Source organism: Hyperoodon ampullatus, assembly GCF_949752795.1.
Source record: "Hyperoodon ampullatus genome assembly, chromosome: 12".
In the NCBI taxonomy this organism is placed as follows: Eukaryota; Metazoa; Chordata; class Mammalia; order Artiodactyla; family Ziphiidae; genus Hyperoodon; species Hyperoodon ampullatus.
In genome coordinates, this window is record NC_136925.1 from 73,146,350 (window position 1) to 73,172,840 (window position 26,491).

At 42.0% G+C, this 26,491-nt stretch overlaps 1 protein-coding gene across 1 annotated transcript in view; it reads left to right on the plus strand.

The window, feature by feature from the left end:
* The window catches only part of UST (uronyl 2-sulfotransferase), a gene marked incomplete at both ends in the record, with an annotated part of 296,437 nt that extends 270,386 nt beyond the window's left edge, over nt 1-26,051 (plus strand). Inside the window, one exon of the mRNA XM_079716162.1 lies at nt 25,768-26,051. Coding sequence (XP_079572288.1) covers nt 25,768-26,051 — 284 coding nt within the window. The remainder of the gene's footprint in view (nt 1-25,767) is intronic.
* Between the last annotated feature and the right edge of the window lie 440 nt (nt 26,052-26,491).

The window sequence follows — 26,491 nt, forward strand, 5'->3', positions numbered from 1 at the left end:
TAATGGTGTTATATGGAAACTAATTCCCTCATAAACATTCTAAGTGGATATAAAGAATTATGTGCTCAGTTGCAACCATTAACTTATCAAAGAATCAGATCTGAATACCTCAGGGAATACACAAAGGTTATGATAGTCTAAAAGCCTTCAGTAATCCTCAGTGTACTGTTCCTTCAGTCCAAAATTGCTGGAATTGGGGCTTATGTCTAGTACCAATTTTGGACAGTCAGGCATGGTGACCGGAAACACAGGCGTGAGGATTGTTAGGCTGAGCCTGGCCACAATCATTGCCAGGGACTTGAGAGAGAGGGAATGGTGGTTCGCATGCCACAATCTATCACCCCTGCCCAGGCCACCAGAAAAATTTGAGAGTAGGAGTGATTCCCTGCCTAATTCTCACCCCTTCCCACCACGCCCAGCAGCTCTCCACCCTCTCCTGCTTTGGACTTGGTGGGATAAAAAAGGAAGGAGGGGATTCCCTGGTGGCGCAGTGATTGAGAGTCCACCTGCCGATGCGGGGGACACAGGTTCGTGCCCCGGTCCAGGAGGACCCCACGTGCCGCGGAGTGGCTGGGCCTGTGGGCCATGGCCACTGGGCCTGCGCGTGCGGAGCCTGTGCTCCGCGGCGGGAGGGGCCACAGCAGTGAGAGGCCCGCATACCGCAAAAAAAAAAAAAAAGGAAGGAGAGAAAGAGAAGTTCTTATGCTCCAGAGTGTTTTGCAACATTCAGAAAAAGAATGTGAGATTGAATCTACCCAAAAAAGAGCCAAAGAGCTTTCCCTCACTTTCACTTCCAGCAAGTCAGGCCTTCATTTTCTTGTCTCAAGTAAAACCCAAGAACTGATGATTAAGTTGAGTAGCATTACATTAGAATCTTTTTTTGGTAGAAATTGTGTAAAGTTGTCAAGGAGTACATGCTAATTCCTGTTAGCATGTTCTGCAATCATTGATCTTCAACCCCATCGCCTCCTTGAGCTCGTAGCTAAAGAAGGTCATAGACATACTAGCACTGTCTTTACAACCTCTTGCAATTCTAGATACTGCTGGGGCCAGAGGCGGCACCAATACCTAATGGGAAAGCTAATGAATCCATACAGGTCTTACTTTAACATCCTGATATTTTAGGTGACTTTTAGTAGATTCATCTTGTAATCTAAGAGGAAATAAGGCAGTAAAGACAAGAGAAAAGTGAATCAGAACCACAGAGCCAGCAAAGACTTGAAATACTCAACCTTTTGCAAAGGTATGGAAACTTTGCCACTTTACAATATTCAGTAGGTCAAAAGTGTCAGCGATTTTCTCTTTTCTCCAAAGAGAAATGACAGTGAAAGGGGGACATTTTAAAACTGAACCCGGGACTCCTAGTTTGTCTGCATGAGAACTCTCAACCCTCACAGAAACTCACTAGACGCATTAGTGAAGAGACTCAGGCCCTTAGAGTCGGAGCTGTGAGAACTGCAAACAGTGCAGCCAGGAGGTTACCTCAGCACAGACTGAGTAAATGAATCATTTGGTGAAAGCCATTAGAGGGAAATGTTACTGGAAAGTCATAAATGAACCAGCCTGTCTATGCCTGGTTTTGCTAGAATGTAGGAACCATTTGAAATTTTTTAAATGTTTCTCTGTGTACGGTTTAAGAGGACTGTGACATAACTAACCAGTTTCTATTATTGTATCAAAATGAGGTAAAAATATGGTATGGATTTAATGCTAATTCATTTATTCATTTTTTTGCAGTTAAGTTGTTGTTTTTAGAATATCATGAAACTTCATTTCATGCCCCAATAAAACTAAAATGTAATGGGTTACAGCTTTTCTGTTTGTTGATTTTTCTCCTTCAAACATCTTTGATTTTCTATTCTTTGAACAGATTTTTTTTCAATGTCTTGCATGTCATTCAAGTTATTCTTTTCTCCTGTCACCTCCTCCACCTGTCTCTAAAGCAGTTTCTAAAGTGAACCAATCCTGATAGAACCTAATGATACCTATGCGCAATTTTTGGAAACATTAGCACCTCCTTCTTGGCTGCTTCTAATGCACCAGTATGGTCTTTCCAGCATTGGTGGATTCTTTTTAGTTTTCCCCTCAGCCCCAGTCTTGCCGAAGAGGAAATTTGGTGCACAACTACACAATTTCAGGTTCGTGCCACATCCAAACCCTTCCCTGGCAATCTGTCCTCTGTCTCCCTTCGACCAAACCTCACAGGTTTCTGCAGCTTCTCACAGCCATTAGCCAGGAAAGTTCAGCTCAAGACATCACCCCTGACCGCCTTCATTTATAGCCACTAACTACCTAACACAGGTCAGTGTTCCTCCCTTTTTCTCTTTCAGTTGTCAGAATGAAAGAACTTAATCTTTCTCATCAGGAGAAGTTTACATTTCTATTCTACCTCAATAAAAATACTTCTCCCCCACCATCTCTTTCTAATGGTAACTTCTGCCCAAAGGCAATTAATCATTTAAATATCTTCTCTTGGAAACTTGTAACTTCTGTTGCCGACCATTTTTCATAGGCAAGTTCTAGTTACAAAGACAAGTTATATCACAACCAAACCTTTCAAAAATATATTGTGAAAAAATTTTATCTTTTTCTTCTCCAATTAATATAAATTTTAATGTCTGTAACATTTTTACCGTATTTAAATATTCATAGCAAATATTTATTACTGTTCTTCAAAGTAGTAGCCATGACACCCAGGCATTTTCCCTTCAGATGGTCTTGATACCCACTGGTATTAGCCTGTCAATATCAGACCTTCCTTAAGTAAACAAATGGACCTCCTCCATACAAATGGACAAGAGGCAATTTCATCTCACTGTTCTTAGGATTTTGCTTAAAGCAAAAGCAATGTGGACGTTTTAGACATACACACTGTTTTATAGAGCATGCAGTTAAAAATCTGATATCTAACAGGGGGAGAAGGAGAAGGAGATAAAGCTGTTAATTTACATCCTCTTAAGATCTGGTACTACCAGGGTGCTATAAGTTACCCAGATAAAGTAAATTTAATTTTAACTTAACATTGGAAACTCTCTCGGTAGAATTGACAGCATCCTTGGAGCTACGTTTCACACTTTCCTGACTTGGGAATGGTTATTTTGAGTAGCACCTCTTATTAGCCTAACTTCTTTTTTTTTTTTTTTTAAAGTGAGAGTGGGCAAGTTTGGAGGCTAGGTCTTTTTTTTTTTTTTTTTAAAGAATGTATTATATTCAGTTATGTGTATCTTTTTTTGCTTGTTTGTTTATTTATTTATTTTTGGCTGTGTTGGATCTTCGTTTCTGTGTGAGGGCTTTCTCTAGTTGTGGCAAGCGGGAGCCACTCTTCATCACGGTGCGCGGGCCTCTCACTATCGCGGCCTCTCTTGTTGCAGAGCACAGGCTCCAGACGCGCAGGCTCAGTAGTCATGGCTCATGGGCCCAGTTGCTCCGCGGCATGTGGGATCCTCCCAGACCAGGGCTCGAACCCGTGTCCCCTGCATTAGCAGGCAGACCCCCAACCACTGCGCCACCAGGGAAGCCCTAACCTAACTTCTTAATGCCTGGGCAAGAGGTTAAATATCTCACTTATCTACACATTTGGCTTCCATGAACAGCTACTTCATTCAAAGACTTTCAAGGGTTTATCAAAATCTCACCATGTTTAACATTCCAGAGAGAACATCCAGGTTCCTGGTTCTTGGGACTTACCTTTAGTCTACTCGTGGATACTGATCACTGTGATAAATATAATACTAAAACAACAACAATGAAAATGAAGTAGGCTACATTCTGCTGAAGAAAATTTATCTAGAATGAGTGATAAACAAGATAAAACTAGATTCTGAGTACCCAGTTTATAGAATCCAAGAATGAGGAACTATTTACTCATCATATGGTGAAATTTACTAAGAATTTCTTGTGCACTAAATGTTTTCAAGCAACCGTGCTCCCATATTAAGTGCTATGCTTAAGTACTTTCTATTCTCACAGACAGTACATACAAGATCTTCAAAAAGCCCTGTGCATTTTAAAGAGTTAGTAAGTTAGGTTATAGTTAGATGGACGTTGTGTAAATTTAACGTCTTAAAATTTAGGAAAATTGCATTACACAAATTTCAGGATCTCTGACAAAATAAAGTAAATGGTGTCCTAGAACTGTCAGAATTCAAGACCTTATCAGCTATCAGAGGAAGAGCACCACTGAATACCTAAAGTTACCATTTATTTTAGGGAGACAAGCAAAAAGGCACATGATCCCTTATGAACATGGATGTTTATCACATATTATTTAGTCAAAGAAACTGAAAAACAACTCAGTTATCCAACAGTAGCAAACTAGCTTATGACCTATAAGTCATCCATAAAATGAAGCACATAAAAATACACTACAAAATATGACTTGAAATAATTAATGCTATAGGCGAATGCTTGTCATCAGTTAAGTTTTAAAAGATTATAAAACTAAATAAACAGTATAGCAGAGGTCTATTTTACAACTCATATACATAAGCAAGAAAAAGACTAGGATATATATTACTACAATAAATGTGGCTTGATTTAAAGTCATTTTATCACTTAGTTTTTTTCCAAATCTATACATTTGCATGTGTAAGTATGTATACGTGAGTGTGTATGTATATGTTATGTATATATTATGTACATCATAACCAGAAAAAATGAATTTTTAAGTTGTAAAAGACCTTTCCAAAAATTAAAATTCAAAGCTAAAACTTAAACTTCCCAAGGACTTTATTTTGACCCTATACATAAGTAGATATGTAGCTTGATGTATATGAAACCCTGGAGAAAAAAATAACAGAGCAACATAAAAACTGAGACAAAGATGTGACTATATGTAGTGTGCCCAGAATGACTGTGGGTGTCAGCAGTTGTCTTTAACACCATCAGGGCTAGACTCAGACAACGCAGTGTGATTCCAGGAGAGGGCCTCATCCCTGCCAAAGAAGGGATGTGTGCGTGCATGCATGCGTGTTGTCAAAGAAGGGATATGTGCGTGCATGCGTGTGTGTGTGTGTGTGTGTGTGTGTGTATGAGACAAATAGCCTAGGCCTGCTAACAATATACAGACTGTGAGAAAGAGGAAAAAAAGGAATCTTGCAGAGAAAGTAAAAGCAGAATTTATGAGGTTGTCAGATGCCAAAAAAATTTGGATAGGACTACCGGGTCAGTGTTTCTCTCGATCTTTTTTGTTCAGATAAATCCATTTGATCTGGATGCCCTCATCAGTCATTGATAAGGGCCACCGTAATATGATTCCAAATAAAGTAGAAAAAGTAACAAAAATGCATTTCTCAATAAAGATTTCAAATAAATTTTATTAATATTGCCATAGTAAGTCTTCCAATAAGTTTTTTTTTTTCAGAGATAGATATTTTCAAACAGAAATGTTTGGTTCAGTTGTTGCTGTGAAAATAAATCCTTCTGTTATTGCCATTCTCAGGATCAAGCCAGTATTTTGATGGCAAAATGCTGTGTTGGGGAAAGCATGCATGTATAATTGGGTGGGCTGTACTTTCGAAGAAATATGGTAGCAGCTTTTTTATGATCTGGGTCATGAGGCCAAAGTTGGGGAGAAAGAAACAGGAGCAAATGGCCCTCCACCCAGTGGACCAGGGCAGCAGGGAAAGCGGGGGAGCTGGGCCAGTTGTCCCTGTGGGCACTGGAGTGCCCCCCGCCCCGATTACTCAGAGCACATGAGTATCTGGACAGATGAGCTGGGACATCTTTCCAGCCCTGACATGTTTCATCCTAAGCTTTAGGATCTGAGTGGGGTTGGACAGTTCCCACATCACAATCACCTGGGGTGCTAATCGGAAATGCAAGTTCAAGGGCCTGGCCACAGACCCTTGTAGGGCAGTCACTGCGGGGGTCACCCGGCTCACCAGGTGAATTGTTGCATATTAAATTCGTCTAGCCGGGTGTTCGTTGGTCCTACAGAAGGACACCAAAGGTAGCCCTCAACGCCCACCCCTTGGTGGTGGCCCCCCTTCTCATCCCTCCTCTGATGCTCCCCTCTGAGGGAGCCCTTCCCGGCCCGCAGTGAAGCAGGGATTTTCAGATCTCCTGGGAAGTTGTCGGGTGGATTGTACATTTGTTTCTCTCTTTACTGTTTACTTTTTCTCCTCCAGCAAGGAGCCTGTGTTTTCAGCTTTAGCGGTTCCTTTATTTCCTGAAGTCACTCTGCTTAGTAGGTGCTCAATGCAGAGGTAATGAATGGGCAATCAGAGGCCACGCAAGCTAGTAACTAATTACCACCACTCCCCACCCCCAGCAATTAGGGCAGATTCTGAGGGTAAGTGCTGTGGAGTTGGCTCACCCAGGAAAGAACCCAGAAGCTCCTCCGCTGGGCCGCCCTCACCTCAAGATTCCACGGGGTTAGGACATTGCCTGAGCAACGTCTCTGGAAATGCATGCCTCCTTGCAGGGCTGGGTGCCTGCTGCCTTCCCAAATGGGGCCAGTGCCCTGGCCTTGATGCGCCCTTGTGACCCACCCCACACAGGCCAATGACTTTTTCTTTCTGGTTCCTTTTGTTTTGCTCCAGCTTCCAAAATTCAAAGCAGAGTAGAAACGTTATAAAAAGTCTTTATTCTCTTCCATCAAAGGAGCCTAGCAGTTTCAGGCGTTAAAAAAAAAAGTAAATCATGTTACTTTCACTTGGCCACGGAGAGTAAAGGTTCTCTTGAAATTCAAAGTGAACTCGATTTATTTTTTAATTATTGATATTTCCAGATCTGAAGATTGCAAAAAAAAGGAAAAAAAATCCCTCTGTGTACTTTACCAACCCCAAGCTCCGAGTCAGCCATGAAGTGCTTTTTGTTCTTTTCTCCCCTAATTGCCTTACCTCCAAGAAGCTGGTCTTAACATACCATCCATCATCCCAGTGACAAATCAAACGTGGCCCGTTCAGCCCAGCTCGTTGCTGCGAGCCACAGTGACACACATTCGTTTCTGGTTCAGGCAGCTGCGGGGAAGCCGCATGTGTTTGAACTGTGTGGCCTCCCTATGTAATTCAGGAAATGAGTTTGCTGTATCTGTGACAAGCATCGTGTTCACACGGTTTGGGGAGCAGCCGGCAGGGTGTGGGGCTCTGCAGCAGCAGCCCAGGGATGTGTACCCACCGTGCTTCCCTCACACTGGCCAAAGCCCCAGCCCCTCTCCACCTGACCGTGACTTTCATCACACCTGCCACCTGAGAAAGTATGCCTCATCCCTTGGGTGCTGGAAATGTCTGGATGTAATCTAACCTGAGATTCGTAAACCCCAGTTTTTAACACAGACCACTTCTTAAAACAGCAGGGCCTGTTGGTGGATCACCACTGAACTCCCCTGAAGCTGAAGAATTGATGCCTGTCTTTTGATGATGCTTTTTTTTTTTTTCCAGTGGTAAAATTTGGCCCAACTTCTGGTTGTTATTCAATTTGTATTCATCGCTTGCACATAATCTCTGCTGGACCAGGTTCAAACAAGCTTGGGTTGTTGGAGAAAGGGGGCTTTGGTAGGTGTGGAGTGTGCATTTACTTAGATCAAGGGAAGCAATGCCAAAACCAGCCCAGCATCAGAATAGACGGCAAGCCTGTGGTGAGGTTTTGTTATTTTGCATATGGTTAACCATCTCGGAGGTCCTAAAGCGAGGCCTGTGTCCTCCGGTGCAGCAGCTGGGTTTACACAGTATTTCCAGATCGTTTATTTTGGCCCAGAGCCAGGGCTACATCATTTTTCCATTATGCACGTTTGACAGATGAAGAGGGGTGGGAAGGGGAACTTCACGGGGCAGGTCTGTGATTTCCTTTTTATTTACGTTAGAGGGACTTTTAAGAGCTCTGAAGGTTATGAACCAGTCCACATATAAGGGCAGTGAGGCAGAGGTGGAAGGAGCCACTGCTTTTGCAAAAATGCCCAGATCCTGGGCAGTAAAGCAAAATCCATGTATGACCTCAGCCTGAGGCCATGTTGGGAGCACAGTTGGTCACTGCTCAATCTTGCATACAGACAGGTTACTGGTAAATGATATTTAGCATCACATTCAAAAGTTAAGCTGTTTGCTTAGCAGTGCCTTGGGAGGAGCAATGAGTTGGGGAACCCAGCCTGCCTGCCTCCCACTGGCCGGCATTCTGTGCAGACAGGCGGAGGCGTTTCCAAGGTCACTGTAGACCTTCTCCTTTGCGGTCCTTTCCCGGAGACACCAGCCTTCTGAAGATACTCCCAATGGTTCTTTCTCCAGGGAGCATGCAAGACTGGCCAAAGAGCCACAGTTTAAATGATATCCACAGCAAAGCTCTTTGCACTTGGGTCAAGTGCATGTGATCTGAATGAATGTTTTCCTTCCAAATGAAACATTTTCTTTTGCTGATGGAGAAATAGCAATTAAAAAGCACCCCAAATGATGACAAATTAAGTAACTGAACAACTTAATTACTTAACTACAATTAAGTAATATAGCAAAATTAGGTCACACAGATGCCTTATTGTCCTAACAGTGTTTGGATTTCTTTAGTGAATGGCTGTAAATAATATATGTGGCATAAATTCATTAGCGATATTATGTTTCTACAAAGGTATTTATGTTTGTAGCAAATGTCCCTTATCGAGGTATTTCTTAAGCTTTGCTAAGTCTTTGTAAGTGATCTGTCACCATGACACAGTGCTGTGCAATGGAGTGGCCCAGAAAAGCAAATACCTCTCCCTCTCCAGAGCGAGCCTAACCTCCTCTATCAGCCTAACCTAAAGAAATTTGATTTCTAGAAATGGAAAGTTTGCTCAGGCAGGACCTTCTGCTAAGGAAAGAATTTTGCAAAAACAACATATGTACAGTCAACACCAAAAGTTGCCCTTTGGGTTAATCCAGTCTTACAGATGGATTCAACATACAGGTTTCAAATCAACAAACCTTTATTGAGGGTCGTTATGTGCCAGGCATGGAGCTGGGCACTTGGGAGCCAAAAATGAAAAAGACACAGTCCCTTTCAGTCTGAAAACGTTTTTGCTGGCTTGCAGGTTTTTCACCAGACTCTCCCAGACTTAACAAAGCATTCCCCTTGACTTAGAACACTCAAGCCCTTCTTTTCAACCCATCTCCTTCATGCCAGAGTACACACGGAGCAAGGGGAAGTGGGTGGTTATAGATTTCCACGCAATTTGGAAATTAACAGCCAGTGATGAAGCAAAAGGTGCTAGACTGGGAATCAGAAAGCTCGATTTCTAGTCTCAGGACAGTCACTGGTACAACCTTGAGCCAGTCCTGTGACTTCTCAGGCCGTCGTGTCTGTGGAACAGGTTGTGAGGATTGCATGAAGGAAGGAGGGGATATTTGAAAACAGGTGAATCCGCGGAGCTCTCTGCAGACGAAGGGGATGCTATTTTGATGGGCTGTGGAAAGAATATGTGTGCGTGTGGGGCTTGGTTATTGAGCTGTTTATACCACTATCTATAAAGCTTTAATAATGCAGAAAGCTGGGCTTCCCTAGTGGCGCAGTGGTTGAGAGTCCGCCTGCCGATGCAGGGGACACGGGTTCGTTCCCCGGTCCGGGAAGATCCCACATGCCGCGGAGCGGCTGGGCCCGTGAGCCATGGCCGCTGAGCCTGCGCGTCCGGAGCCTGTGCTCCGCAACGCGAGAGACCACAACAGTGAGAGGCCCGCGTACCAGAAACAAACAAACAAACAAACAAAATAATGCAGAAATCTGACCCAACTCAGCAGTCTCCCAACTGACCTTATTATATAGTCTTGGGTTTTTTTCTCTCCCAGTATTGGATGATCAACTGCAAATTTTTTGTTGTTGAGGGTCAACAGTATAAAAAGGGTCCCCATTCAGGGCCACTTCTCAGGAAGAGGCCAGAGTCTGGGAGCCCAGAAGAGCTCTGTCCCCACTGTCCCCACACAGTCCTGATTCTGTGGCTGACTTTGGACATGTCTATAAGGAAAAATCATCCTTCTTTTGCTATTCAAATCGGAACATCAGAAGTTGTTTTTTGTTTGCTTGTTTGCCCTTCTGATCATTTCACAGCTCAAAACCAGTGCTTACTTTGAGGAAATTTTCAGCAATTATTGTGATTTAATGGGCTTCTTTGGCCAATCCCTCAACGTAAATAAGAAAAATGAAAAAAAAAATTAAAAGCCACCTGAAACCACAGCTTCCCTTTGCCAAAATGTATTTATTAATTAAAGGACGGGGCAGGAAAACAGGACATGGCCAGCACTATGGTTCCGAAGAGGCAACTGAACCACAAAGCTAAACACTGGAATTTATAGACTCCAGTGGGAGCTAAAAAATCCCAGATGTGAGGGTACACCCGGCATTCATGGGTCTCTTGAGAATTTTCTCTTAAGCACACTCAGATACTGCCTTTGTCTCCACTTGGCTGTGTCTGCACCTCACAGACACAGCCAAGCCTTCTTCGGGTCTGACTACACCCTCTTCCTTCTGTTGGTTTCTTTCATTCACTCGATGAGCATGTACAGAAGGTGCTGTGTTTCCCCAGGTGCTGAGCTGTGGAAATACAAAGACAGAGGGGTATCATCCCTCTCCAGACACTCGCAGCAAAATAGGCTGCATTAGGAGAACAGCTAGATGAAACTGGTGGGCATGTGAAGAAAACAAATCCAGGGAAAATATTTTTAAAGTTTCATGGTGCCTCAGAGGCCTCCTAAAAGTTTTCCATCTTTTGGTTGAAACACACACACACATACAGACACACACACACAAACATACCCTATACACTCAGACTTGCACACACAGCACCTCTACAGGATTCAATAATCATAGTAGTTATGAAAGACCCAACTCCATGCGGAGTAGTTAGACAAATCCATTGGGCTTGGTCCCTCTTCTAGGGATTTCTGACCAAGGAGAGGAAACACTGATAACATCAAACCAACCAGAGGGAAATGCCCCGTCTGCCCCACCGGTGAGCAGGCCCGTGAGGAGAGGTGCTCCCTCAACCATAAGCAACATGAAGGGTTAAGAGCTTGGTTGGGCTCAGTAGTCAGACTGTCCCAGACCCAAATTGTGGCATCTCCACTTACGAGCTGTGTGACCTTGAGCATGTTACCAAATTCCAGTGTCACATCTGTAAAATGATGATAATAAGAGAGCCTGACTCACTGGGGGCTTTGGGAAGATTAAACGCACGTTAGATAACTTGCAGTCCTTGCACTGAGAAAGTGCTCAGAAATGCCTGATGATGATGATGATGATGATGATGATGATGATAAAGTTACATTCACTGCTAGTAACTCCTGTGCCTGATGCAGAAAAGTCATTCAATAAATACTTACAGAAGAAAAGGAAGGGGGGTGACAATGGACACACAAATGAGGCTGAACTGAAGCTTAAATTTTGACACAAAAGCACTTGCTTCCTAGTTTTATGAAACCCAGAATTTCAAAACCTTTTCATCAGAAGCATAAAACTCAAATTTCTATAGCAGCCAGGCAGGTAACATAAAAGAATGAACTGGCATTTAGAGTCTGAGACAAAACAGAGAGCCCTGGCCCCTCTGAGGGGACAGCCATGCTCAGCTCCTGAAGAATATCGCCTCACTTTGAGAGAAGCCAGAAATCCAGATTCCCTGTGAAGTAGACCAAATCTTCCAACAACTAAGTCAGTTTCTTAAAAACATACCCCACAGGTCAAATAACACAGAGCCTGCCAGTCAGATCTCAGGCTGCCTGCTTGTTGCCCCTGCCTTAATGGAAGCTGCTCTGTATTTGTGTCTTCCTTCTGAAATGTTCACCAGGGGCACAAGAGATGTGAGCCCCTTGGAGTCATCTCGGGGGTCCTGCTTTTCAGAGGATGCACATGGGGCTAGGCCTCCACTTCTTGATGATTTTGCTCTACAGTATATGCCCACCTAACATGGGCTGCTTCATTTCCCAAAGAATACTGATAATAAGTATGGATTTTTAAAGCATGATTGTTTTCTGGCTGAAATAACAACAGTCTCCAACAATTCCTAACAACTTCCTCTGCTACTGCTATTACGGCAACCTGGAAAGAGGCTGATTCCATAGTTCACGTAGCTTTGTTTTGTTTGGAGGGAAAGTCTGGCCTTTTATAAAAATGTGGAACACTTAGCACTGGAATGATTTTTCCATAGCACTGATTATTGTACAGCAAGACACTTAACCATATGCCTTCGAAATGTGATTTTAAAAATTCTCCACTAACCATAAAAGGCAGACTGCCCTCTACTCTTTCCATATGAAGGTGATAATTTTCTACAGGCTCACGAAGGCTGCACTGGTTATGGCCAAGTACTTAGGGGAAACCTCATCACAAATGAGAGACCTGGGCTCCAATTCCAGCTCTGTTGCTTACTCACTAGCTATGTGACCTTGGGTAAGTCATTTAATTTCCAAAAGCTTCTATTCCCCCATCTGCAAAATAGGGGCCAAGACACCTCAAAGGGTGATTGGGAATATTAAATAAAATAACATACATGTGGGCATAATCCAAACCCATAATAGGTATTTGCCATCAGTGTTGGTTGAATCTGAATCTCTGCTTCTCCTGCCATGAAATTGCCCTCCTATTTCTGACCATGACATAACCCTCTGGCAATATCATTAGCCTTCCTATCAAATTTGGGAGCTCTCTGGAAAACAAAAGGGTAAAGAAGCTATAATTGTTTCATATACACTTTTGGTTTTGTGTCCACAGTGGTATGAAAACTAGAGGGTGGAGGGTTGGATGACACTAGCCAGAGAGGAAGGAAGGGAGAAGGGAAGGGGCTGGACCAGAGCCCTGGGAGTGCTGACACTTAAGGGGCAAGCAGGGAAAGAGCACCGGGCATAGAGCCCTGAAGAGCACTCCTGCCTCTGCCTCTTGTCAGCTACATGACCTTGAACCAGTCAGAGTCTTGCTCTGCCTCAGTTTCTTCATCTATACCATGGCTCTTCCATGAGGGGTTAATGTGAGGATTAAATACGTTAGTGCTTGGTACACCTTGGTCCTCACTAAATATAATTGTTACTATAAAAATACACCACAGGGGATCAGGCTCAGCTGAGACCATCCCCATCTCTTGACAGATCAATTAATTAATGATGTAAATATATCCTGGTTCTTTCCATTGTGCTTGAATGACATACTATCATCTTTGACATACCTGCTCTGCCCACCCACCAACTTGCCTATCCCCAGCCATGGAAAAAAACATGCAGGGAAGAGAGTTTTGTTGTGATGAACCAGGAGTAGCTTTAAATCTATCGACCAAGTTAACCTAATCACAACAAAACAGGGAAACATATAAATCCATCATGCCATCATTTTAAAAAATCTTCACAAAATTTTTCTAGCTTGATATTAATAACCCATTAGAGCAAGTCAATTCAATCCATTAACTAGATCAACATTTTATTTATTTGTTTGTTTGTTATTTTAATTTTTAAAAAACTTTTATTGGAGTATAGTTGATTTACACTGTTGTGTTGCTTTCAGGTATACAGCAAAGTGAATCAGCTATACATATACATGTATCCACTCTTTTTTTTTAACAACTTTATTGGAGTATATTTATTTTACAATGCTGTGTTAGTTTCTGCTGTAAAACAAGGTGAATCAGCTATGTGTATACATATATCCTCATATCCCCTCCCTCTTGCATCTCTCTCCCACCCTCCCTAACCCACCCCTGTAGGTGGTCACAAAGCACCAAGCTGATCTCCCTGTGCTATGCAGCTGCTACCCACTATCTATTTTACATTTGGTAGTGGATATATGTGCATGCCACTCTCTGACTTCATCCCAGCTTACCCTTCTCCCTCCCCATGTCCTCAAGTCCATTCTCTATGTCTACGTCTTTATTCCTGTCCTGCCCCTAGGTTCTTCAGAACCATTTCCTTTTTTTAGATTCCATATATATGTGTTAGCACACAGTATTTGTTTTTCTCTTTCTGACTATTTCACTCTGTATGACAGACTCTAGGTCCGTCCACCTCACTACAAATATCCCAATTTTGTTTCATTTTATGGCTGAGTAATATTCCATTGTATATATGTGCCACAACTTCTTTATCCATTCATCCGATGATGGACACTTAGGTTGCTTCCATGTCCTGGCTATTGTAAGTAGTGCTGCAATGAACATTGTGGTACATGACTCTATTAGAATTATGGTTTTCTCAGGGTATATGCCCAGTAGTGGGATTGCTGGGTCGTATGGTAGTTCTATTTTTAGCTTTTTAAGGAACCTCCATACTGTTCTCTGTAGTGGCTATATCAGTTTACATTCCACCAACAGTGCAAGAGGGTTCCTTTTTCTCCACACCCTCTCCAGCATTTATTGTTTGTAGATTTTTTGATGATGGCCATTCTGACTGGTGTGAGTTGATACCTCATTGTAGTTTTGATTTGCCTTTCTCTAATGATTAGTGATGTTGAGCATCCTTTCATGTGTTTGTTGGCAATCTGTATATATTTTTTGGTGAAATGTCTATTTAGGTCTTGTGCCCATTTTTGGATTAGGTTGTTTGTTTCTTTGATATTGAGCTGCATGAGCTGCTTGTATATTTTGGAGATTAGTCCTTTGTCAGTTGCTTCATTTGCAAATATTTTCTCCCGTTCTGAGTGTTGTCTTTTCATCTTATTTATGTTTTCCTTTGCTGTGAAAAAGGTTTTAAGTTTAAATAGGTCCCATTTGTTTATTTTTGTTTTTATTTCCATTTCTCTAGGAGGTGGATCAAAAAGAATCTTGCTGTGATTTATGTCATAGAGTGTTCCTGCCTATGTTTTCCTCTCAGAGTTTTATAGTGTCTGGCCTTACATTTAGGTCTTTAATCCATTTTGAGTTTATTTTTGTGTATGGTGTTAGGGAGTGTTCTAATTTCATTCTTTTACATGTAGCTGTCCAGTTTTCCCAACACCACTTATTGAAGAGGCTGTCTTTTCTCCACTGTATATTCTTGTCTCCTTTATCAAAGATAAGGTGACCATATGTGAGTGGGTTTATCTCTGGGCTTCTATCCTGTTCCATTGATCTATACTTCTGTTTTTGTGCCAGTACTATACTGTCTTGATTACTGTAGCTTTGTAGTATAGTCTGAAGTCAGGGAGGCTGGTTCCTCCAGTTCCGTATTTCTCTCTCAAGATTGCTTTGGCTATTCGGGGTCTTTTTTGTTTTCATACAGATTGTGAAATTTTTTGTTCTAGTTCTGTGGAAAATGCCATTGGTAGTTTGATAGGAATTGCACTGAATCTGTAGACTGCTTTGAGTAATATAGTCATTTTCACAATGTTAATTCTTCCAATCCGAGAACATGGTATGGTATATCTCTCCATCTGTTTTCTTTCATCAGTATCTTATAGTTTTCTACATACAGGTCTTTTGTCTCCTTAGGTCGGTTTATTCCTAGGTATTTTATTCTTTTTGTTGCAATAGTAAATGGAGTGTTTCCTTAATTTCTCTTTCAGATATTTCATTATTAGTGTATAGGAGTGTGAGAGATTTCTGTGCATTAAATTTATATCCTGCTACTTTACCAAATTCGTTGATTAGCTCTAGTAGTTTTCTGGTAGCATCTTTATGATTCTCCTTGTATAGTATCATGTCATCTGCAAGCAATGAAAGTTTTACTTCTTTCCTGATTTGGATTCCTTTTTCTTCTCTGATTGCTGTGGCTAAAACTTCCAAAACTATGTTGAATAATAGTGGTGACAGTGGGCAGCCTTGTCTTCTTCCTGATCTTAGTGGAAACGATTTCAGTTTTTCACCATTGAGAATGATGTTTGGCTGTGGGTTTGTCATATATGGCCTTCATTATGTTGAGGTAGGTTCCCTCTACGCCTACTTTCTAAAGAGTTTTTATCAAAAATGGGTGTTGAATTTTGTCGAAAGCTTTTTCTGTGTCTATTGAGATTTTCATATGGTTTTTCTCCCTCAATTTGTTAATATGGTTTATCACATTGATTGATTTACGTATATTGAAGAATCCTTGCATTCCTGGGATAAACCACACTTGATCATGGTGTATGATCCTTTTACAGTGCTGTTGGATTCTGTTTGCTAGTATTTTGTTGAGGGTTTTTGCATCTATGTTCATCAGTGATATTGGCCTATAGTTTTCTTTTTTTGTGACATCTTTGTCTGGTTTTGGTATCAGGGTGATGGTGGCCTCGTAGAATGAGTTTGGGAGTGTTCCTCCCTCTGCTATATTTTGGAAGAGTTTGAGGTTAGGTGTTAGCTCTTCTCTAAGTGTTTGATAGAATTCGCCCGTGAAGCCATCTGGTCCTGGGCTTTTGTTTGTTGGAAGATTTTTAATCACAGTCTCAATTTCAGTGCTTGTGATTGATCTCTTTATATTTTCTATTTCTTCCTGGTTCAGTCTCGGAAGGTTGTGCTTTTCTAAGAATTTGTCCATTTCTTCCAGGTTGTCCATTTTATTGGCATAGAGTTTCTTGTAGTAATCTCCCATGATCTTTTGTATTTCTGCAGTGTCAGTTGTTACATCTTTTTCATTTCTAATTCTATTGATTTGAGTCTTCTCCCTTTTTTTCTTGATGAGTTTGGCTAATTGTTTATCAATTTTATCTTCTCAAAGAACCAGCTTTTAGTTTTATTGATCATTGCTATTGTTTCCTTTATTTCTTTTTCATTTATTTCTGATCTGATCTTTATGATTTCTTTCCTTCTGCTAACTTTGGGCTTTTTTTGTTCTCCTTTCTCTAATTGCTTTAGGTGTAAGGTTAGGTTGTTTATTTGAGATATTTCTTGTTCCTTGAGGTAGGATTGTATTGCTATAAACTTCCCTCTTAGAACTGCTTTTGCTGCATACGTTTTGGGTCATCGGGTTTTCATTGTCATTTGTTTCTAGGTATTTTTTGGTTTCCTCTTTGATTTCTTCAGTAATCTCTTGATTCTTTAGTAGTGTATTGTTTAGCCTCCATGTGTTTGTATTTTTTACAGATTTTTTCCTGTAGTTGATATCTAGTCTCATAGCATTGTGGTCGGAAAAGATACTTGATACAATTTCAATTTTCTTAAATTTACCAAGGCTTGATTTGTGACCCAAGATATGATCTATCCTGGAGAACGTTCCCTGAGCACTTAAGAAGATAGTGTATTCTGTTATTTATGGATGGAATGTCCTATAAATATCAATTAAGTCCATCTTGTTTAATGTATCATTTAAAGCTGTGTTTCCTTATTTATTTTCCTTTTGGAGGATGTGTCCATTGGTGAAAGTGGGGTGTTTGTTAAAGTCCCCTACTATGAGTGTGTTACTGTCAATTTCCCCTTTTATGGCTGTTAGCTTTTGCCTTATGTATTGCAGTGCTACTATGTTGGATGCATAAATATTTACAATTGTTATATCTTCTTCTTGGATTGATCCCTTGATCGTAATGTAGTGTCCTTCTTTGTCTCTTGTAATAGTCTTTATTTTAAAGTCTATTTTGTCTGATATGAGAATTGCTACTCAAGCTTTCTTCTGATTTCCATTTGCATAGAATATCTTTTTCCATCCCCTCACTTTCAGTCTGTATGTGTCCCTAGGTCTGAAGTGGGTCTCTTGTACACAGCATATATACAGGTCTTGCTTTTTTATCCATTCATCCAGTCTGTGTCTTTTGGTTGGAGCATTAATCCATTTACATTTAAGGTAATTATCGATATGTATGTTCCTATTACCATTTTCTTAATTGTTTTGTGTTTGTTATTGTAGGCCTTTTCCTTCTCTTGTGTTTCTTGCCTAGAGAAGTTCCTTTAGGATTTGTTGTAAAGCTGGTTTGGTGGAGCTGAATTCTCTTAGCTTTTGCTTGTCTGTAAAGGTTTTAATTTCTCTGTTGAATCTGAATGAGATCCTTGCTGGGTGGAGTAATCTTGGTTGTAGGTTTTTCCCTTTCATCACTTTAAATATGTCCTGCCACTCCCTTCTGGCTTGCAGAGTTTCTGCTGAAAGATCAGCTGTTAACCTTATGGGGATTCCCTTTATGTTATTTGTTGTTTCTCTCTTGCTGCCTTTAATATTTTTCTTTCTATTTAATTTTTGATAGTTTGATTAATATGTGTCTTGGCATGTTTCTCCTTGGATTTATCCTGTATGGGACTCTCAGCACTTTCTGGACTTGATTGACTATTTCCTTTCACATATTAGGGAAGTTTTCAAATATAATCTCTTCAAATATTTTCTCAGTCCCTTTCTTTTTCTCTTCTTCTTCTGGGACCCCTATAATTCTAATGTTGGTGTGTTTAATGTTGTCCCAGAGGTCTCTGAGACTGTCCTCAATTCTTTTCATTCTTTATTCTGCTGTGCGGTAGTTATTTCCACTATTTTATCTTCCAGGTCACTTATCCGTTCTTCTGCCTCAGTTATTCTGCCATTGATTCCTTCTAGAGATTTTTTTTTTTTTTTTTTTTTTTGCATTACGTGGGCCTCTCACTGTTGCGGCCTCTCCCGTTGTGGAGCACAGGCTCCGGACGTGCAGGCTCAGTGGCCATGGCTCACAGGCCTAGCCGCTCCGCGGCATGTTGGATCTTCCCACACCGGGGCACGAACCCGTGTCCCCTGCATTGGCAGGCAGACTCTCAACCACTGCACCACCAGGAAAGCCCCTTCTAGAGAATTTTTAATTTCATTTATTGTGTTGTTCATCATTGTTTGTGTGCTCTTTAGTTCTTTTAGGTCCTTGTTAAACGTTTCTTGTATTTTCTCCATTCTATTTCCAAGATTTTGGATCATCTTTACTATCATTACTCTGAATTCTTTTTCAGGTAGACTGCCTATTTCCTCTTCATTTGTTAGGTCTGGTAGGTTTTTATCTTGCTCCTTCACCTGCTGTGTGTTTTTCTGTCTTCTTATTTTGCTTAACTTACTGTGTTTGGGGTCTCCTTTTCACAGGCTGCAAGTTCGTAGTTTCCATTGTTTTTGGTGTCTGCCCCCAGTGGGTAAGGTTGGTTCAGTGGGTTGTGTAGGCTTCCTGGTGGAGGGGACTGGTGCCTGTGTTCTGGTGGATGAGGCTGGATCTTGTCTTTCTGTTTGGCAGGACCACATCTGGTGGTGTATTTTGGGGTGTCTGTGAAACTTATTATGATTTTAGGCAGCCTCTTTGCTAATGGGTGGGGTTGTGTTCCTGTCTTGCTAGTTGTTTGGCATTGGGTGTCCAGCACTGGAGCTTGCTGTTCATTGTGTGGAGCTGGGTCTTAGTTTTGAGATGGAGATCTCTGGGAGAGCTCTCGCCAATTGATACTATGTTGGGCCGGAAAGTCTCTGGTGGTCCAATGTCCTGAACTCGGCTCTCCCACCTCAGAGGCTCAGGCCTGACACCCAGCTGGAGCGCCAAGACACTGTCAGCCACGTGGCTGAGAAGAAAAGGGAGAAAAAAAGAAAGAAAAATAAATAAATAAATATAATAAAGTTATTTAAAATAAAAAAAATTATTAAAATAAAAAAAATTTTAAGTATTAAAAAAAGAGAGCAACCAATCCAACAAACAAATCCAATGATAACAAGTGCTAAAAACTAAACTAAGATAAACATAAAAATCAGAAACTAGTCAGTCACATACAGCAAACCCCAAGTCTACAGTTGCTCCCAAAGTCAACTGCCTCAATTTTGGGATGATTCTTTGTCTATTCAGGTATTCCACAGATGCAGGGTACATCAGGTTGACTGGGGAGATTTAATCCGCTGCTCCTGAGGCTGCTGGGAGAGATTTCCCTTTCTCTCTTTGTTCGCACAGCTCCTGGGGTTCAGCTTTGAATGTGGAGGCGTATAGTCACCTCAGGGCGTCTGTTCTTCGCTCAGACAGGACGGGGTTCAAGCAGCAGCTGATTCGGGGGCTCTGGCTCACTCAGGCCAGGGGGAGGGAGGGGTATGGATGCGGGGCGAGCGTGCGGCGGCAGAGGCCGGCGTGACGTTGCACCAGCCTGTGGCACGTCGTGCTTTCTCCCGGGGAAGTTGTTCCTGGATCCCGGGACCCTGGCAGTGGCGGGCTGCACAGGCTCCCGGGAGGGGAGGTGTGGAGAGTGGCCTGCGCTCGCACACAGGCTTCTTGGTGGTGGCAGCAGCAGCCTTAGCATCTCATGCCCGTCTCTGGGGTCCGCGCTTTTAGCCGCGGCTCGTGCCCGTCTCTGGAGCTCCTTTAAGCAGCGCTCTTAATCCCCTCTCCTCGCGCACCAGGAAACAAAGAGGGAAGAAAAAGTCTCTTGCCTCTTCGGCAGCTCCAGACTTTTTCCCGGACTCCCTCCCGGCTAGCCGTGGTGCACTAACCCCTTCAGGCTGTGTTCACGCCGCAGGCCCCAGTCCTCTCCCTGCGCCCCGACCGAAACCCGAGCCTCAGCTCCCAGCCCCGCCCGCCCTGGCGGCCGAGCAGACAAGCCTCTCGGGCTGGTTGGTGAGTGCCTGAAGGCACCGATTCTCTGTGCGGGAATCTCTCCGCTTTGCCCTCCGCACCCCTGTGGCTGCGCTCTCCTCCGTGACTCCGAAGCTTCCCCCCTGCCATCCCCAGTTCCCGTCGGTGAAGGGGCTTCTAGTGTGTGGAAACCTTTCCTCCTTCACGGCTCCCGGCTCCCTCCCAGAGGTGCAGGTCCCGTCCCTATTCTTTTGTCTCTGTTTTTTCTTTTTTCTTTTCCCTACCCAGGTACGTGGGGAGTTTCTTGCCTTTGGGGAGGTCTGAGGTCTTCTGCCAGCGTTCAGTAGATGTTCTATAGGAGTTGTTCCACATGTAGATGTATTTTTGATGTATTTGTGGGGAGGAAAGTGATCTCCACGACTTACTCCTCTGCCATTTTGAAGGTCCTCCTCTTTTGAGTTTTTAGTATTAAAGATTTTCTCTTTTAATGATGCATCCAGAGTCTTTGTATTGCACAATGTGAAGGAGTGCATTCATATTGTAATTAATGCTGGAATGCTGAAGCTCTGAATGCACTCATACACAGGCATAAATCCTCAAGAAGAGATGAAAGCAGATGAGAGCTGTCAATAAAATATGGGGATGCTCACAATCCAGCATTGACGTTGCAGAATGGACAACATTCCTCCTAGTTGTGATACTGTGATCCAGGCTCCTTTCATTTGGAGTCTTTCCATTTTTCACCACATGGCTACTGAGTCTATTCTAGGAGCTTTCTCTAGTCCATCCAGCTCACCTTTAACTTATTTGATCAGAATCAGCACAGTGGATCCCAGGTGACGGTTTTTCACATGCACTTTTTGAAACTCTTATCTCATAGGGTGCCGCGTGCAAAGGCCTTGCACTCAGCACTTCAGATCAGAGTTCCTTGTGTGACATGGCTATGCAGACAACTCAGCTTGTCTGGGATAAGCGCCATGCACAGCACTGCTATCCACTCTCTCTCTTTTTTTTTTTTTTTTTAAGATTCTTTTCCCATATAGGCCATTACAGAGTACTGAGTAGAGTTCCCTGTGCTATACAGCTGGTCTTATTAGTTATCTATTTTATATATAGTAGTGTGTATATGTCAATTCCAATATCCAAATTAATCCCTCCCCCCTTAAATAGATCAACATTTTGTATCTAATTTATTTTGAAGACTAGTCTAAGAAGTTATCTTGCTCTAGGTTAAAAATTCACTGGGTACTCTCTTGGGATGGCTTTGTAGTTAGTGATTACACTTGCTGTACATTATTTTTAGGAAAACAGTGTTTCAACCTTAAAGAACTTTGAGGCCCTGCAATAGAGCAGACCCCAAATTACTTCTTTACAAAGACCAGGCTCCCCTATGCTTAGTCTCTTGGGCCTTCCTCCAAAACAGGGTAGGGTGGCCTTCTATTTAAGTTCCAGGCACTGTTAAGCCCCTCCCTTTTCATAAAATGTAAATCTAAGTCCTCCTCTCTTTGCCATTGCAATGTTTATGACTGTATATCAGGCCAGCACATAAAATAACTAATTCCAATATTTATCAATTACACTGGGGCTAATATTAGAACAAACAAAGTGTATGAAAGATTGTTGAAGGAAGTGCAGTTTTTTGGTTTCTCAAAATCAGGGGTCCTACAGATCCATAAATGCCTAAGATCTTCATATATGGGTTTCCATGTACCCTCCCTATCTTCCTGAACATGAGCTTTAGTCAGGTTTTCAGGAGAGTTAGAAACTGCTGCTCCAGATTTTCTGTCATGTGTTCCCCAATCAAGCCAGAGTTGAGAACCTGACACGTGCCACTTTCCTCTGGCCCCCATGAAACCCATGGCTGAACTTACTCTAAGGATGTCATCAAAATATTGCTAATTCCATTACAGATTTTTCTTATGAAAATTCATACAATATATTTCTTTATGGCATTACAACTAGGAATAGATGTGAATGGATTGTTTTACACGAAGAGTAATATACACTGTTTGTTAGCTGCTAGAAAGTTTAGGGCCAAACTCTTGACCCACCTCCTACATGAGCAGTTAGGACTTCACAACATATATTTTGTGTTCCTCGATATTGGGGTCTGAGAGATGGATGACTAAATAACACCCATTTCCTCCTGCCTGGGTTCTTAACTATGTGAGAAATCAATACTGGAGACAGAGAGATGGAGGTTGACATGTCAGCTTTATTACCAAGTAAAGCTGAGTGGGAGAACTCAGCTGAGGTGTGAGGAGAAATGGACCGGTAACATTCCATCCTGACTTCCACAGACTTGCCCATCGAGTCACAGACTGTGGCTGAAAGCCCTCGTCCTCCTCTGCAGGAGGATGTGAAGTCTCTGCAGACAGGTACAGTCTCCCCAGAGGAGAGAGCATCTCAATCCTTTATCCCAAAGGCACAATCAGAAAAACCATCTGGCCCTGGAACCTGGCTTACCTCCCCGAATGAGGGGCTGGGGCAAGAGGCAGGAGCATGGCTCTATGGAGACCCTCCCGTATGGGGAGGGGCAGCCGTTACCCCCAACACTGACCTTTCTCCTTTTTTCTTTCCTACCTTCATTCTCCCTTTGCCCTATTTCCTTAACTGTTTAGCTAATTGCATCATATATATTTTCATAAAATTCTTTACATTCTTTTCGGAATAGGTTGGGTCAAATAATTTAACTAAAGAATTTATTTTAAAATCATAGGAATCCTAATATTTTTCTGGCATAAGATAGCAAGACACCACACATTTAGAGTGCTTCAAGAGGAAGGCACCAGAGGAGTCTGGAAATGAGCGAATTTTTTTCCGGGGCCTCTGTATGCCTTGTCTATCTTTAATACCAGCTTTTTTTTTTTTTTTTTTTGCGGTACGTGGGCCTCTCACTGTTGTGGCCTCTCCCACTGCAGAGCACAGGCTCCGGACGCACAGGCTCAGCAGCCATGGCTCACGGGCCCAGCCGCTCCGCGGCATGCGGGATCTTCCCAGACCGGGGCACGAACCCGTGTCCCCTGCATCGGCAGGCAGACTCTCAACCACTGCGCCACCAGGGAAGCCCTAATACCAGCTTTTTAAGCTCTGTCTTTTAAAAACCCAAAGAGATCTATACTTCAAGCCTATTAACATGTGTCGCCTCAGAGTAGCTATAGTTAATATCTTTAGTGAAGACAGATATTACAAAATGTTCTATCACAAACCCACTTTGTACAGGTAACAAAAAAGAAAAATAGATAAGTTGGTCTTCATTAAAATGAAAGATTTTTGTGCATCAAAGAAAACTATCAACAGATAAAAAGACAACCTACAGAATGGGAGAAAATATTTGCAAATCATATTCCTGATATATATGTAGAATATCCAGAATATATTAAAAAAATACCAACTTAACAACAAAAAATTAAACAATCCAATTCAAAACAGGCAAAGGACTTGAATAGACATTTATCAAAAAAGAATATACAAATGACCAACAAAAACATGAAAAAGATGCTCTGCATCATTAACCATCAGTGAAATGAAAATCAAGACCACAATGAGATACCAGTTCACACTGGGATAGCTACAATTTTTTGAAAATGGAAAGTAACAATTGTAGAAGAAGATTTGGAGAAATTGGGACCTTCAGACATTGCTGCTAGGAATATTTAGTGGTTCAGCCACTGAGGAAAATAGTTTGGTGGTTCCTCAAAATTTAAACATAGAATTACCGTATGAACCAGCAACTCCACTTCTAGGTAGAATCCCAGAAAAAATTGAAAACAGGGACTCAAATGAAGACTTTTACAGAAATGTTCATAGCAGCACTCTTCACAATAGCCAAAAGGTAGAGAAACCCAAATGTCCATCAATGGATATATGGATAAACAAATTATGGTACTTTCATATAATAGAATATTATTCAGCCATAAAAGTTAATGAAGTACTGATACATGTTACAAAATAGATGAACCTTGAAAACATTATGTAAGTGGAAAAAAGCCAGACACAAGAGAGCAAGTATTGTGTGATGCCACTTATATGAGGTACCTAGAATAGACAGATTCATGGACAGAAAGTAGATTAGAGGTTACTTGGGGAAGGGTGGGAAGAGGAGAGGTATAAGGGAGCTATTGTTTAATGGGTACAGAGGTCCTGTTTGGAGTGATGAAAGAATTTTGAAAATAGCAGTAATAGTTTCACAGCATTATGAATGTAATTAATTCCACCAAAACGTACACTTCAAAATGTTTAAAATTTTGTCATATAAATATATATATATATAGGGCTTCCCTGGTGGCGCAGTGGTTGAGAGTCTGCCTGCCGATGCAGGGGACACAGGTTCATGCCCCGGTCCAGGAAGATCCCACATGCCACGGAGCGGCTGGGCCCGTGAGCCATGGCTGCTGAGCCTGCGCGTCCGGAGCCTGTGCTCTGCAGTGGGAGAGGCCACAACAGTGAGAGGCCCACGTACCACCAAAAAAAAAAAAAAAAAAAAAAAAAAAAAAAATATATATATATATATATATATATATATATATCATATAAATAGCATTTTATGTTATTAAGTGTTAATATAAAATTAAACAAATTTTAGTTATATATTTTACCACAATAAAATAATAACCATTCAAAATTGACAACAGTTAAAATTGTATTTAGGGAATCTAACAGTCCTTCCTTTACTTTTCTCAGCAGACACCTTGCTGAAATAGTGAAATGCAATGGCGTTTGTATCAAATTAAACTTTAAATAATAGATGTCGATATTTTAAAATAAAAAACCAAGATGATTAGCAAGTGGTGAGACAGCTCTTTTCTGTTCTTCCTTCTGAAAGTAACAGGAAATAAAAATGAAAAGCAGGTAGATTTTCCTGCTCAAGAGAATGTATAGGGGCTTTCCTGGTGGCACAGTGGATGAGAATCTGCCTGCTAATGCAGGGGACACGGGTTCATGCCCCGGTCCAGGAAGATCCCACATGCCGCGGAGCGGCTGGGCCCGTGAGCCACAACTACTGAGCCTGCGCGTCTGGAGCCTGTGCTCCACAACAAGAGAGGCCGCGATCGTGAGAGGCCCGCGCACCGCAATGAAGAGTGGCCCCCGCTTGCCACAACTAGAGAAAGCCCTCACACAGAAACGAAGACCCAACACAGCCAAAAATAAATAAATAAACAAATGTGGGGTTTAAAAAAAAAAAGTATAACTTATAGTTACCATTAAATTGTGGTCAAATCTCATCATTCACATCCCACGAAAGGGATGCTAGCTAGTTTAAGTTTAGTCAACTGGTGTTGATATTAACACATAGAATACGATGAAATCTTTCCCAGTGTTGTTGGGAAGCCATTTACCCCTTCTATTCCTTGAATGTTTAGTTTCTTTCCTTAGGAGCTGCCAGTATTATGCAGGTAACACAGGACCTCACCATCATCCCCTTTAAGCTGCAGCATTGCAGACAACGGCTCACGTGCAACCCTGCTTCTTTTGCAGAGCATAGGAAACTTGGAAACATGACTGTGACCGTGAAGAAGACCGTCCCCTCTCCTGAGGCTGTGCAGATTCTCTACCAGCGAATGAGATACGAGTACGAGTTCTACCACTACGTCAAGGAGCAGTTCCACCTGCTGAAGCGCAAGTTCGGACTGAAGTCCCGGGTCAGCCACCCCGTGCTGAGACCTCAGTTCTTCATTCCGACCCCACTGGAAACAGAGGAGCCGATTGATGACGAGGAACAGGACGATGAAAAGTGGCTCGAAGATATTTATAAGAGGTGATGCCAACTCTGTGTGGCCTCCAATGGCTTAATCTCCCTTTCCAGAAAGTTTTTTGTTTGGGGAAGAAAAATCCTTAAGGGACGAAATTAATGCTCGGCAGCATTAAAAAGAACAAAACGTTCCCACAGGTTGGGGTCATTGGGAGATGCCCGGTTTTGCGGGTTTTATTTGTTTGATTTTATTCTGTGTTTTTCTGGCTCCTTGGGTCCTTCTGAGGTACACTACATGGCTCCATCACAAGGCATCTCGTCTTAAAATAGCTTTTCTTCCCCTAGCATAAACGAGAGAAAGCGGAGAAATAGAGCCTATAGCCCAATGACTTATCATTTGTAAGATGACCTATAAAAATATTACCTCAGTGGTAGGAAACATCCAGACTTGTATATTTCAGTAGAAACACAAAACCAGTTCAGAGACCAGGGAATCTACTCTAGAAGGAT